This window comes from Primulina eburnea, chromosome 13 (genome assembly GCF_022965805.1).
Source record: "Primulina eburnea isolate SZY01 chromosome 13, ASM2296580v1, whole genome shotgun sequence".
Classification (NCBI taxonomy): domain Eukaryota; kingdom Viridiplantae; phylum Streptophyta; class Magnoliopsida; order Lamiales; family Gesneriaceae; genus Primulina; species Primulina eburnea.
In genome coordinates this window covers 25,780,136-25,794,039 of record NC_133113.1, presented here as the reverse complement: position 1 = coordinate 25,794,039, position 13,904 = coordinate 25,780,136, and the positions used below count along the sequence as shown (strand labels likewise).

General features: G+C 32.1%; 1 protein-coding gene across 4 annotated transcripts; it reads left to right on the top strand.

The window, feature by feature from the left end:
* The first annotated feature begins 6,992 nt into the window (after window positions 1-6,992).
* LOC140809540 (cycloartenol-C-24-methyltransferase) lies at window positions 6,993-12,383 on the top strand. 4 transcript variants are annotated; one of them, XM_073167193.1, is made up of 14 exons: window positions 6,993-7,015; window positions 7,347-7,452; window positions 8,624-8,690; window positions 9,304-9,377; window positions 9,681-9,765; window positions 9,855-9,910; window positions 10,183-10,237; window positions 10,542-10,589; window positions 10,670-10,753; window positions 10,830-10,946; window positions 11,031-11,114; window positions 11,196-11,321; window positions 11,458-11,555; window positions 12,020-12,383. In XM_073167193.1, the coding sequence occupies exons 2-14, from the start codon at window positions 7,370-7,372 to the stop codon at window positions 12,069-12,071; spliced, it is 1,029 nt and encodes a 342-aa protein (XP_073023294.1). In that variant the 5' UTR covers window positions 6,993-7,015; window positions 7,347-7,369; the 3' UTR covers window positions 12,072-12,383. The 4 variants fall into 4 exon arrangements, with proteins under 4 accessions (XP_073023294.1, XP_073023292.1, XP_073023293.1 ...); XM_073167191.1 differs by lacking the exon at window positions 6,993-7,015 and adding an exon at window positions 7,107-7,240; XM_073167192.1 differs by lacking the exon at window positions 6,993-7,015 and adding an exon at window positions 7,154-7,245.
* Window positions 12,384-13,904: the final 1,521 nt, after the last annotated feature.

The window sequence follows — 13,904 nt, the reverse complement described above, 5'->3', positions numbered from 1 at the left end:
AGATGGGTCTATAAGGTCAAACGTGATGGCAATAACAAAGTGAAGCAGTAAAAGGATATGCTCAGAAAGAAGGCATTGACAACAATGAGATATTTTCTCATGTGGTTCGGCTTACAACAGTCAGAGTAGTGTTGACATTGTGTATGGTGTTTGACCTACATCTAGAACAGCTAGATGTGAAAACAACATTTCTTCATGGAGATCTTGAAGAAGAAATCTTTATGCTCCAGCCATAAGTTTTTGCAGAAAAATGCAAAGAGAACTTGGTTTGCAGGTTGAACAAATCTATGTACGGTCTCAAACAGGCACCGAGGTATTGGTACAAGAGATTTGATTCCTATATCATTAGCCTTGGATACAACAGTCTGAGTGTAGACCCTTGTACGTATTTCAAGAGGTCTGGAGATGATTATGTTATTTTGCTGTTGTTTTTGAACGACATGTTGGTAGCAGACCCTAACAAAGATCATGTACAAGGATTGAAGGCACAGTTGGCTAGGGAATTTGATATGAAGGACTTGAGACCAGAAACAAAATTCTAGGGGTGGAAGTTCATCGAGACAAAAGTAACAGAAAAATTTGGCTTTCCCAGAAAAATTATTTAAAGAAAATCTTGCAGCGCTTCGACATACAATATAGCAAGCCAATATCGACCTCTCTTCTTGTTAATTCACTACAACAAAAAATGGCCATTGTGACACTTTTAATTAAATATTATTATAAATACTTAATAATGACACTTGTAAAAAATTAATAATGTGTAAAATAAAAAAATATATTATATTAGTTATTCTGACATTTTTAATTGATGTCATTTTTTATATGGAGGGAAACAATATTTTTTCCACATCGTAAAAAATCATTAGAAAACTAGAAATTGTCACTATAAATAAATGTGAGAATATTTGGGTTGAATAAATATTGGAGGGAGGAAAATAATTGTTTCCCTCCATATAAAAAATGACATCAATTAAAAATGTCATGATAACTAATATAATATATTTTTTTATTCTCACATTTATTTTATCTATTTTTCCCTCCTCCAATATTTATCCAACCCAAATATTCCCACATTTGTTATTGTTACTATAAATAACATACACAACACTTTTAGTTGTCATTATAAATGATTTTAACTGACATATAAATTTGTCATTATTACTATAATAACAAGGAATGTATAAATGTATTTAAAACATGTGTTTTCCTGACATTTAAAATTGTCATTATATGAATAATTAGTGACACGTATGAAGTTGTCATCAACATCTTATAATGACATTAAAAAATTTCATGAAGTTTAAGACGACATTGGAATTGAGGGTATTTGTTGGAGGTGTCACTAAAACTTAAATGTCACTAAATATTGAATATGATGACATTTATGAATATCACCATAAGCATTTATTCTTGTAGTGACTTCAAGTTATCCTCCGAGATTTGTCCCAGTAGTGAAACAGATAGGATGAAGATGTTTCGAGTATCATATGCATCATCAGTGGGAAGTTTGATGTTCGCTATAATCTGTACAAGATCAGACATTGCTCAAGCAGTGGGAGCAGTTACTCGGTATATGGCGAATCCTGGACGAGAGCATTGGAGCACGGTTAAGAGGATCCTTAGATATACTAAGGGTACCTCAAATGTTGCATTATGTTATGGAGAATCAGATTTTACACTTAAGGGCTAAGTCGATTCTGATTATACAAGTGATCCTGATAAGAGGAGATCTACTACTAGTTATGTGTTTACGCTTGCAGGGGACATTAATCTGGGTTTCAAAACTGCAAACAGATGTGGCGTTATCTACGATGGAAGCAGAACATATGGCAGCTACTCAAGCTTACAAGGAGGCAATATAGATTAAAAGGTTATTGGAGGAGGTGGGACACAAACAAGATAATGTTCCTTTGTTTGATGATAGTCGGAGAATCTTGCACATCGCAAGGAATCCAGCCTTTCATTCAAGGGCGAAACACATTGGATCCAATTTCATTTTTTGTACGGGAAGTAGTAGAAGAAGGAAGTGTGGATATGCAGAAGATCCATACAAAAGATAACATAACTTATTTTATGACCAAGCCAGTGAACACTGATAAGTTTGAGTGGTGTAGATCCTCGAGTGGCCTAACAGAAACGTAAGCAGCAGGTGATGGCAAGATTGAAAGGATGCGTAGATATGTGTTTGATTCTCAATCAAATCTCTAAGTGGGAGAAATGTCGGCAAAGTGAATAGTCAAAAAGGTAGGCAAAAGAATGAAATCATACACAATGCATTAAAGTTGGGGCAGCTTCTTTGAATATGAAGAGAATTTGAACACGTTTCGTTCGGCAGTTGATTTTCTGAAATTGCGGATGAAGGTTCACATTGGAATGATTAGATGCATCATTCGGCATTTTAATGCATCCAATTCTCGAGTCTTCTCTCAGTTTATACCATTTGAGTGCTTAGTTCTATAATATTTGTGAGGTGTTTTGTTCTCTTGTATTAAGAGAGAGTATTCTCTTTGAAAATACAGTGAGTGAGTTGTACACCATAAAATATTATAGTGGAAATCTTTTCATCTTGCCTATGGTTTTTACCCTAATAATTTTAGGGGTTCTCCATGTAAATCTCGGTGTTCAGTATATTCTTTATTTTCATATTTATTATCTCAAATTACTGTACGTGGGACCAACAACAGAGAAATTATTTTGTTTATTAATTGAATAAACTTGTGAATATTAGAATATATTTATAATAATAATTGTAGTATTAGCAATGGTTTTGGGGCACTACCCATGTGGGTAGGGTCGAAGAAACTGTGATTATTGTGCTGGAGTTACAGGAAATATTGCATAAGATATTTAACTCTCATTAAATCTTGAGAATAAGGAAGTGAGTTGTCGGGAGACAAAAATCCACATTGCGAAATGAATTCAGATAAAATAGATTCGAAAACGAGTGGTACTTATTGAACAAAAATTCACTAACATTATTCAATATTAGGCACCAAGAGTAAAAAGATAGAGTCAAACATGGTTCTCACTTCATAAAATCATGGAACCAAAACCAGAACAGTATGTTAAAAAATAGAGGAAAAAAAAATCCAGACTTATGATTCGGTTATGATTTCTTACGTTTAGAAACTAAAATTGAAATCGTAAATGAATCTAAAAATTTAAGATTTTGTAGTATACATAAACACTTTTAAGTTATATAATTTAATTTCTATAAATTAAATTTATTAGGATCGGATAGAGACGAGAATTGAACTACAATCGCTAGGTTCTGGAAATATTGAATACCGAAAAATTTGATCAAGTTTCGTTTTCAAACCAAGCAGAAGACAATCAAAATAATTATTCTGAAAATGTCTAAATATTTTGTAAAACATTTAAATGATATACAAGTTGAATATATAAAATCAGTTTGTTGAAGTATTTTATCAAACACTTTGAGTGCAACATTTCGTATTTTAACAAACACATAAAATGCTTCAATAAATCCAATAAAAAATAACAATAAGTAAATGCGATAAAATAAAGATACACAAATGTGTTTATGAAAATTCGAAAGTCAAATCCTTTTATGTCTCTCCTTCTTCCATTTCCAAAAATATTCAACTAAAACATTTTGACTTTACAACACTCGTAAATATCCATTTCATTAGGACTTAACAACTGTCTACTGAACTCCTAGCACACTCTCAACTCAATTTGGGACAACAAATTTCACAACCAACCACACATTTTTTAATCTCTTTATGAAAAGACTGTCACTCAACTATTCTATCAAGTTCATCTTCTTTCTGTGTGAGTGTTTTGAATGTGAAGATTGAATATAGTAAAGTGAAAATCTCTCAATCGTAACCTCAAACAAGTGGATAGCTCTCAATCAATTGATATATCTATTAAGATTTTCCTACATGCTTCAACTTTTCAATAAATGCTTCTAGGTATTGTTAGTTGGGTTGAGTTGTTCTTCCCTCATTCTCTTTCTTTATTTTTTGAGATATGATCTTCAAATAGTTGTATTTATGGCCTCCAAAATGATATGAAATTAAAAACAAGAATATGACATTTTGAAAATGTTCTGTATGATTTATGACATCAAAACGGTCATAATCGCGTTTATGGCCATTTTCTGAGATCGAGTTCATTTTTCTGTTGACTGGGTTGGTTTGACCTGCTGGTTTGGTCTGCTGATCTAGTCTGCTAGTTAGGTCTGCTGATCTGTTGGTATTACCTAGCCATGTTTTCAAAATCGGACAGACCGGTTCGACCAGTTCGATCGAGAACTTGTAATTGTTATGGTCTGGACCACACTTAAAACTGGTCAAGAACCTGTAACCCACAAGAAGCGACTGGACATATTGTATGTAACTCACTAGAAGCGACTGGACGTATTGTATGTGCAGTTGACTATTTTTAAATTTTTTCAGAAGTTTTTTAGAAGAATTTTTTTTTATAATTTATTTTTATTATATAATATATATATATATATATATATGATTAAAATATTATTTTAGTAGTATTATCTTATTTTATTTGTAATTTTTTGTTTGAAATATATATGTATTAGGATCGAAGCCAAAATTTAGAGGGGTGAATAAATTTAGCCAAAAAATATATTTCGGTTGGGTTAGCAATACTGAAATTTGATTCTTATCATTAGAGTTTTTAGCAAGTCAATCAGTTGATCTGTACGGAAGTAGACTTCTTAAAATGGTTGAACAAATGACTCAGTAGAAATAGGTGAAGAATGTTGAGTAATATGTGCGGAAGTAGACTATATGTGAAATTGTTTTTGAATGTTCGGATATTTCAACACTCATACGTCATCCCCTCTTCATCGCGGAAGGCTTGTATTAAAAAACTTTGTAATTAAAAGCAGTTTGAAATCACACACTTCAGCATGACTTAAACCCAGTTTGACTGAAACTTTTAATAAAAACTCTTATCTAAAAAATTTTGAGAAGTATGACTTCTTACTTTCAATTACAAATAGCACTGAAAACTTCAAAACATGAATGTGATCCTTGAGCTGATATGATAATGATTTATCAGGATGTGCTGATTTTTCAGTTGATTCAGGTCAACTGATCTATTTATTCCTACAATTGGAAACAATAACATGTTCCAAATATATTTGTTTATGAATATGGATTCTTTGTTACCAAGTCATCGTCTTTCCTGATATATGCAGAATTCTGACTGCAGCTCTGAACCTTAATCACCGATCGGTAAATATGGAAAGCTTTATCAGTTGACTTTGATATTTGATCAATGACCGGACTGCTTTACCGGAAAGTGAAAAGATTTTATTCTAATTGATAGACTATTGGTGGATCTAAATCAATCGACTCAAAATCAGTTTAGCTAACGAGATCCTTCACAGTTGATTTATCAATTAAGTTTGTAACCAGTTAGATTTTTGAGTTCATTTTACATCTAGAATTCAGTTTGATAAGGTGTTTTTCCCATCACCAAAATTAAATGTTCCAATAATATGTAATTACATTTTGATTATATGTATGTTGTTGTTTAGATTTTAAATTTTGGTAAATATATATATTTTTTACATACAAATTTAAGATTTTTAGAATCCAAAAATAATATTGTATTATATTATTATTTTATATAGTATAACAGTATTCTGGTTCGAATGTCCTGTGGAACAGTTATTTTAAGTTAGACCGGTTTGATTATCGATCCGGTTGTGAAAGTATTGTTGCTAAGCTGAATCAAGCGGAGATCTGCTAAAACAAGAGGAGGTCAGTTGCGTTGAATTTTCTTATATGTTGAATTTTCACGTTATGGTGAATTCGAGTTTCATATTCTCAAAACTTCCAAATTTTGATTTAAGTGGTTCGGTTTTAGTTTCACATTTCATTGGAACTGTTCTGAAACTGTTATCAGACCTATTGAGAGGGAGTCTCTAATTGTACAAGTATATTAATGCTGGTGACAATGTTAAGCGATCTTTGTGAAGTAAAATGATTGTCTAACCAAATTAAAAATGTTTTTATCTATTTCATTTTCTTTATTTAAATTATAATTATTACAAAACTGAAATCATTGTTTCTAAATTTTTCATTACGAATAAATAAATTAAAATTATTTCATTTGATATATAAAAACACATGAAAACTTTAGACAATTTAAGGATGTATATAACAGCGTCAAAGTATGTGTGTGTGTGTGTGAGGTGAAGAGAATGTTCGAACGATTTTCGAGATTAGACAAATTAAGAACATGACTTTACGAGTAACAAATATGGAAATAATATAAATTTTTTTCAATGGTCGCAAAAATATTGAAATTCATTATTAATGATAAATCGTTGTAGATTTTTAATAAGTCAAAATTCAAACAAAATGATATAATCCAACAACATCTAAGTTGATAACAATGAAACAAAAGAAAGATCTAAAATAAAATGATGAAAAGATATTATTGTAAAAAAATATGGAGTAGGTCTTTTGTGAGATGGTCTCACGAATCTTTGTTTGTGAAATCAGTCAATCCTACCGATATTCACAATAAAAAGTAATACTCTTAGCATAAAAAGTAATATTTTTCATAGACGAACCAAATAAAATATCTGTATCACAAAATACGACTCGCGAGATCGTCTGACACAAGTTTTTATCAAAAATATATACAAAATCATTGATGAAAATTGACAATGAATATGATGAAAATATATTTTAATATCATGAAAAATGATCGATAAAAAAATATAAAAAAAAAAATGAGGGAAACAATAGTGTTATTAAGATAAATTAAAGAATACTGAAAACATTAAAAACGTCACTGAGGTTTGACTGAATAGCCTGGAAGGCTGAAGAAAGAAAGTTTCACGTGCACTTTTTCACACATGGCAACCACTCATACACATCGTCGTTTAGGAAACAGCTAAACAACAAAAGGCCCACCCGCTTCTGTATTATTTGCTGTCACCTTTCCCATTGTGCTGTTTTTTTCTCTGGCTTTGTACCTGCCATACAAATTTTCGAGATTAATGTTAAAGGTACAAATCGATATTACATTTGGATATTAACAATGATTAAATCGCAAGATTTTGTTATTATAACGTAAGATTTTATATTAAATTTATAATATAAAGTTGATAAATGAATTTTTGTATTGAATTTGTTTAGTTGTATGTTAAGCATAGCCGAAAAATCAATTCATTCATTCCCCACAATTTCCCAAAAAAGTCTGTCAAAAGGGTATCTTCACGTTTTCCTCCTTGGTACTGTGAGTGAATTGCGGCATTGGGATTTGTTAGTCTGCATTTTGTTATTTTGGTGTTTTGTTTACCCTTTTATTTTTTCTTTTTGTTGTTTATGGTGGGATAGAGTCTTGGAAGAGTGGAGGGGTGATGTCGAGTACAGGAGCGCTGGATCTGGCATCTGGGCTTGGAGGGAAGATTGAAAAGAGTGATGTTCTCTCGGCTGTTGACAAGTACAGATTTTTCGTCTCTTTTACTGTGATTGTTGAACCGGAGAGTGTTTTTGTTATATGCATCTGACTGGTTTGTTCCATTTAAAGTTTGGACTGGATCCCACTTTCTCTTGTTAGAATCTAAGATGGTGTTTTGGAGTCAGTGGACTCTTTTTCTTTTCTTTGGGTTTTTTTTCTTTTCAAAATTCGCTTTTTGATCTGGTGGTGTTAGTCCTCGATGTAATTAGTCAGGTATGCGTCTTTGGATTGAAGAGAAAATAAGAACTCCTCCTTTGTTAATTTTTCTTCTTGAAAAAGTAAATCGATTAAGAATTCAAGATAATGATACTGACAGCTGTTTGGTGTGAATTTGATGGTAAAATTGTGGTAAGATTCAAGAATATTGCTAATTTGATCAATGAATGTGGCGCAAGATTCAAACTTTCTAGGATTTTATCATCTGAGGTATTTACTTTACGTATGTCCGAGAACTGGTTATTATTTTTAGAGTCTCAGTGCATATGAGCACATGTTTGGATGATTATGCGGTCCTTTTTCTCTGTACTTGAATAACCAATAAATAATGTACGGTCTCATTTTCCTATTCCTTTTCCTTTTTTAACGTATGAAAATTTGAAGAATTGGGCACGGTTAAAACCCCCTCGTTGTCTACAAACATAACAGGATTTTAGTGTTTTCTTAGCGTTGTATTTGGTGGATAGACTTGACTATGTAGATTTTTTTACACGATTTTTTACACCTTTGAATCCTATACCCAAGCTTCTGCAAATTTTAATGACTGATTCTATGTCCTCGGATGCAAGGAGGACCTATATTCGAAAGCTTTCTGTTCCATGCTAGTGTCTTTCATAAAGTTTTCAGGATTTTCAATTCCGTTAAACTCGCATAATCATGTTCTAATTTACAACGAACCAAGGAATTCAAATTGAAGGAACTTTTGATGAATACATGATTCGTGATGTTGTTAGCAAGTTTTACTTTCTTATCTTCAGCTGTAATAGCATCTTGAATGTTTAGTTGTATTAAAAATCAAACTTGTATCTTCTAATCTGACCTTGTGTTTTTTTCATCTTTCATTTCCTTCTCGCTTGCATAGTGTTGGTCAGAGGATTTGATGTGTTTGTGCTTTAATTAGTTTCATTGATTTTGTGAATTTTCAATTGTAAATCAGGTACGAAAAATATCATGTTTGTTACGGAGGCGAAGAGCAAGAGAGAAAAGATAACTACACAGACATGGTGAGAAATATTTTTCTGATGCCAAGTTCTTGCGTCAGTTTATTTTATTTTCTTACTCTTTTTTTTAGCAAAAGACCTTTCATCTTTTAATCTGAAACATACCATACCATTTCTTGGTTGCTTTTACTGTTTCCAGTGATTCTCAGTTGTATCGCGCTTTTAGTAACAAAATATGAACTGGTCGGGGTTTTAAAATTTGGAGCTAGTCTGCAGCTTGCTTACTGTGATTTCACCATTGTCATCATACTAGTGTATGGTTGGTTTCATAAGAATCCAACTTGAAGTTTTTCAGTTTCTTAACCATGCCAAACATTTTTATTTTGTTTGGGGGTTACTATGTATCTGAAGGAAGATGGAGACCATACATAAATAAAAAGGGCATCATTTTGTCAGAAAAGCAATTATCATGGTGATTCCATCGTTGCCTCCATCAGTGTTACTTCCTTTATTTTGATTTCTCAACTTGGCATCATTATCAACTATTACAAGTAAAACTATTATTAACCCGCATATAAATTCCTTTTTCTGTCCTACAATTTTGGTGATTATCTTTGGTTTACAATTATGATACTTCATGTCATGAGAATTTCCTTTTGTCTCCTCAATTTTCCAGGTGAATAAGTACTATGATCTCGTCACAAGTTTCTATGAGTATGGCTGGGGACAGTCGTTCCATTTTGCACCCAGGTGATTTGTTTTCTTCTTTAGATGTACTCATCTTTTCAATCATGTTTTGCCGAAGGTTCCTCGTACCCATAATATATTGTAGAATAGATAATAGAAATTGAAATTCCTGCTTCAATCCATTTTGCTTTGTTCTAATTCATAATTTAGTATAGTTGCTCTCATTTTCCGCGAAAATCTCATGAAAAGGAAAGGCCCTTCATATGATGTTTATGTATAATATGGGTAAGGTGTGTGACAATTTGAGACCATTTTAAGTTGCATCTTGTAGCAGTTGCTAAATAAGATTACTGCAATATGCCGCAGATGGAAAGGAGAGTCTCTCCGAGAAAGCATCAAGCGCCATGAGCACTTCCTTGCCCTACAACTTGCTCTCAAACCAGGACAGAAAGTAATTCGATTTCTGTACTGTTAGTTGAAATTTCTGTCAACTTAAAATATATTTGCTGTTAATCATGTTGAGGTTTATTCCATCTACAGGTTCTGGATGTAGGATGTGGAATCGGTGGTCCATTAAGAGAAATTGCTCAATTCAGGTGTTTGCTTACTTGTTTGTTTTTATATTGTTGCATACTACTAGGGAATAAGAATTGTACAATGGCAATTATTTACCTTTTTTATTAGTTTTCAATGAATTAGCTCCATTATGACAAAACGTTTAAAGTTTGTTGTACCCATAAAGTTAAATAGTGACCTTGTAGGAGTTTTTGTATCCATGCATTTTCGTTTCTGTTTTCCATCTCTTCCAAATTCTTCCACTTTCTCTTATTTCTATATCACCTTCTTCTTCTTTTTTTTTTTTTTGCAGTTCTGCTGCGGTTACGGGTCTGAACAACAATGAATACCAGATAACTAGAGGAAAGGTAAAAATTGATCAATGGCATGCTGCAAATATTTTCTTCTGAGGTTCATGTTGCATTCTATAATACCATAAGGGCAGCAACATACTCAATTTTTATCACCAAACTTGTTTCGATTTGAGGTCCAGTCCAATTACATCATTTAAGGTTTTTGATCACCTGCATTTCCATATCTTCACCGTTCCATATGTTCACTGAGACGTTGTTTGGTTTGGTATTTTTAGACACAAGATTTTCTCTATGTTCACCAAAACAGTGTTGTTTCCCAGTACTTGTGTCATCAATTATCTGTCTCTGAATGGCGCAGGCACTAAACCGTATTGCAGGAGTGCACCAGACTTGTGACTTTGTTAAAGTTAGTAAAGTTTAAATAAGTTTGTGTTATATTCAGATTTTTGTTTTGTGCATTGTTGTCATTTGTTCATAATCATGCAGGCTGATTTCATGAAGATGCCATTCCCTGATAGTAGTTTTGATGCAGTGTATGCCATTGAAGCAACCTGCCATGCCCCAGATGCGGTCTGTGAGTTTATATGCATTCAAATCTTGAATCTTGTTTCCTGAGTTGTCGTTGTCTTGCTTGCCTGCTGTTCAGGTTGGATGCTATAAAGAAATATATCGAGTACTTAAACCAGGCCAGTGTTTTGCTGCATATGAGTGGTGCATGACTGAAGCCTTCGACCCAAGTAATAAGGAACACCAGAAGATTAAGGTGATTGCCATTTTGCAGAAAATGTACATAAATGCAAATCTGGCCCCGTCTTCTTGAATTTGATATGAAATTCAAACACCACAGGCAGAAATAGAACTAGGTAATGGCCTCCCTGACATAAGGACGACGCAACAATGTCTTGAAGCACTTAAAAAAGCTGGTTTTGAAGTGAGTAACAAAACATTTGTGTTCGTGCTTATCTCCAAATTTTCGACAAATTATTTATTCTTCTATTTTATTTTTCTAAAGGTTGTGTGGGAGAAAGATCTTGCAGTGGACTCACCCGTGCCTTGGTACTTACCTTTGGATAAAAGTCACTTCTCCCTCAGCAGTTTCCGTTTGACAGCGATTGGACGCTTCATCACAAAAAACATGGTAAATCCTGAATTTTTCCTTTTTAAAAAAAAAAATTTACATTCTTGCTTGTATGTGTTGGTCTTCATTCATTTTCCAATATTGATTTTCTTCTCGCTGTAAAGATCTTCTCCTTATCCATTATCTTCGGCTGCAGGTGATGGCTTTAGAAAAAATTGGAGTTGCACCCAAGGGAAGTCAAAGGGTTCAAGCTTTCTTAGAGAAAGCTGCAGAAGGACTTGTGGAGGGAGGAAAGTAAGCATCTTTTTTAACTCATGTTTGCTTGTAATTCGTATCTTTCGAGTTTCTTTTACAGAAAATAAAAATTCAAAGAGATCATAGAAATTCATTGTCACCGTGATGCTTATCAACCTGGAACGTCTTTGGACACGGCTGTGCAAAGTGTCAGTATTTTGTAACGTTGAGGGATTTTTATCTTTCACATTTTGCAAATTTTGGATAAAAAGTACAAAAACCATTTTGGAAATCCTTACTTAGTGTGATGGTTGCAACTTTAGAATTTGAAAATATTAATACTTCTTAATTTCATAGTGAATCCTTCATATGTTCAAATGAAATGTATGTTTACTTGATATTATCGATTTTTAATTTTCGTTGTATTATCATCGAGCTTGTATCTCCGCATTATAGCTTCTCATTTACCCTGGCATAACGTTCTGAAAACGAGACATTATCATATAGCAAATGTGGTTTTTCAGGATGGAAATCTTTACAGCAATGTATTTCTTCTTGGTCCGGAAGCCCCTCTGAACTGTGTTGGAATTGGAGATTCACTCAAGCGCAAGATATCTTGTACTTTTGATGAAAATGGGAAGTGTTTGTTTCTTCTTTTTTTGGCGTGTTTGGTTTAGCATCCTGTGCTTCTGTAGTGGTGGAATCAAATGGTATTTTGCTGAGAATTGCTGTGTTCTATATTTAAATAAATGAGTTTGAAAAGTTTCCACCCTCCTTAAATTCGTCCTATTTTTTAAGATTCAGATTAAAGTAACATTTTTACCTCTCCTGATTCTGATACAAGCATGTTCAGATATCAAGTCTCTTCAATACAGATTCTTACCTTTATATTGTTTGGGTCTGAAGACAAATCAGACAAGAGGGTGTTTTTAATTTTCTTTATTAATAAGAGTTTTTCATTTTCATTATTGAATTGATTTAATATCGTGATACCAACTTGGGCTTGAATGTCTTAATATAAAGCCCGTCGTCTTTTTAAATGAGTCATATATGGATCAAGTCGACGCATCTCATGTACGCTTTAATTACACAATAGCACAGTTGTTCGAAGTCTATGAATATTATAAACACTAGCCATTTGGTACACACTGTTGTGTTTATAATATAATATATGAACATTTATGTACATATTTCGTTTTCAAAGTTTTGCATAGAGTATTCTACAAAATTAAATATGACGCGAGATTTAGTAAGATAGTTTTATTATAATTATAAAATATCGATCTCAAATATGAACATGATCTTAGTATGGAATAAAGTAGTTGGGCAACAAGAAAAGAAAATGTTGAATAATGAAGTTAATGATACAGGAAAAATGTAGATTCTCTCTCTCTTTTCAATCATATATATATAAACTTGTCTGAGACGGTTTCATGGTTGTATTTTGTGAGACAGATCTCTTATTTGGGTCATTCATGAAAAAATATTACTTTTTATGATAAGAGGGTTATTTTTATTGTAAATAACGATAGGGTTGACCCGTTTACAGATAAAAATTCGTGAGACTCTCTCACAAGAGATCTACTTATATATTATTGTATTTTTAGTTAAGCGATGATCCCCAATTAAATTTCAATGCAAAATTAATATAATAAGGCCCACAACTATTTTTTTAAGCATCTATCCTTCGTTGACCTAATGTTGGGTTAAAGGCATATAACTAATATTTTTTTAGTCTGAATTTATTTATTTTTAAAAAAAACACTAAATTATAATGTTTTAGTTATATTAGAATTTTTTTCAAATTAATTCAATATGTTAAAAATAATTCAAAATATTTCTATTATTGTTAAATAATAAGATGAAATATGTACAAAATATCACTAAAACAATGTTGAGTTGGTGGGAATGTCAAACTTGGCCTAACAAAATTTCAGTTTTTTTTTTTTTTTCCGAAATTAGTTTTTTTTTTTTTTTTTTTTTTTTTTTTTGCGTTTAGTAAGTTAAATTTACATTTTCACCCACGCTTACCTATTCCACAAATAATAATGAAACAAAGGGGATTTCAATGTTTTTTTTCAAAAAATAAACTACCCGAATTTTTTTATTAGTTTATATATAAATGAGTATGTTTAAATACACGTAACATTAAAAAATTATATCAGACAAATATTACGCGGTTTAGCTTCTACTATAATTTAATATATTTTTTTTCGAAAAATTTAGTTTTCTAACTTCAAGTAAATGGAGTACTTGTTCACTTTCATGTTATTTTCGAGAATTGATCGTTGCATCGTCAACATAATCAATTAATCATTACATTTATTTGAGATTTTAATGTATTGAGATTGGATTAGAGTTTAGAAAGAGGTGAAAATCGTTCTTAACAATTTTCAGTTTGTCAAGAAG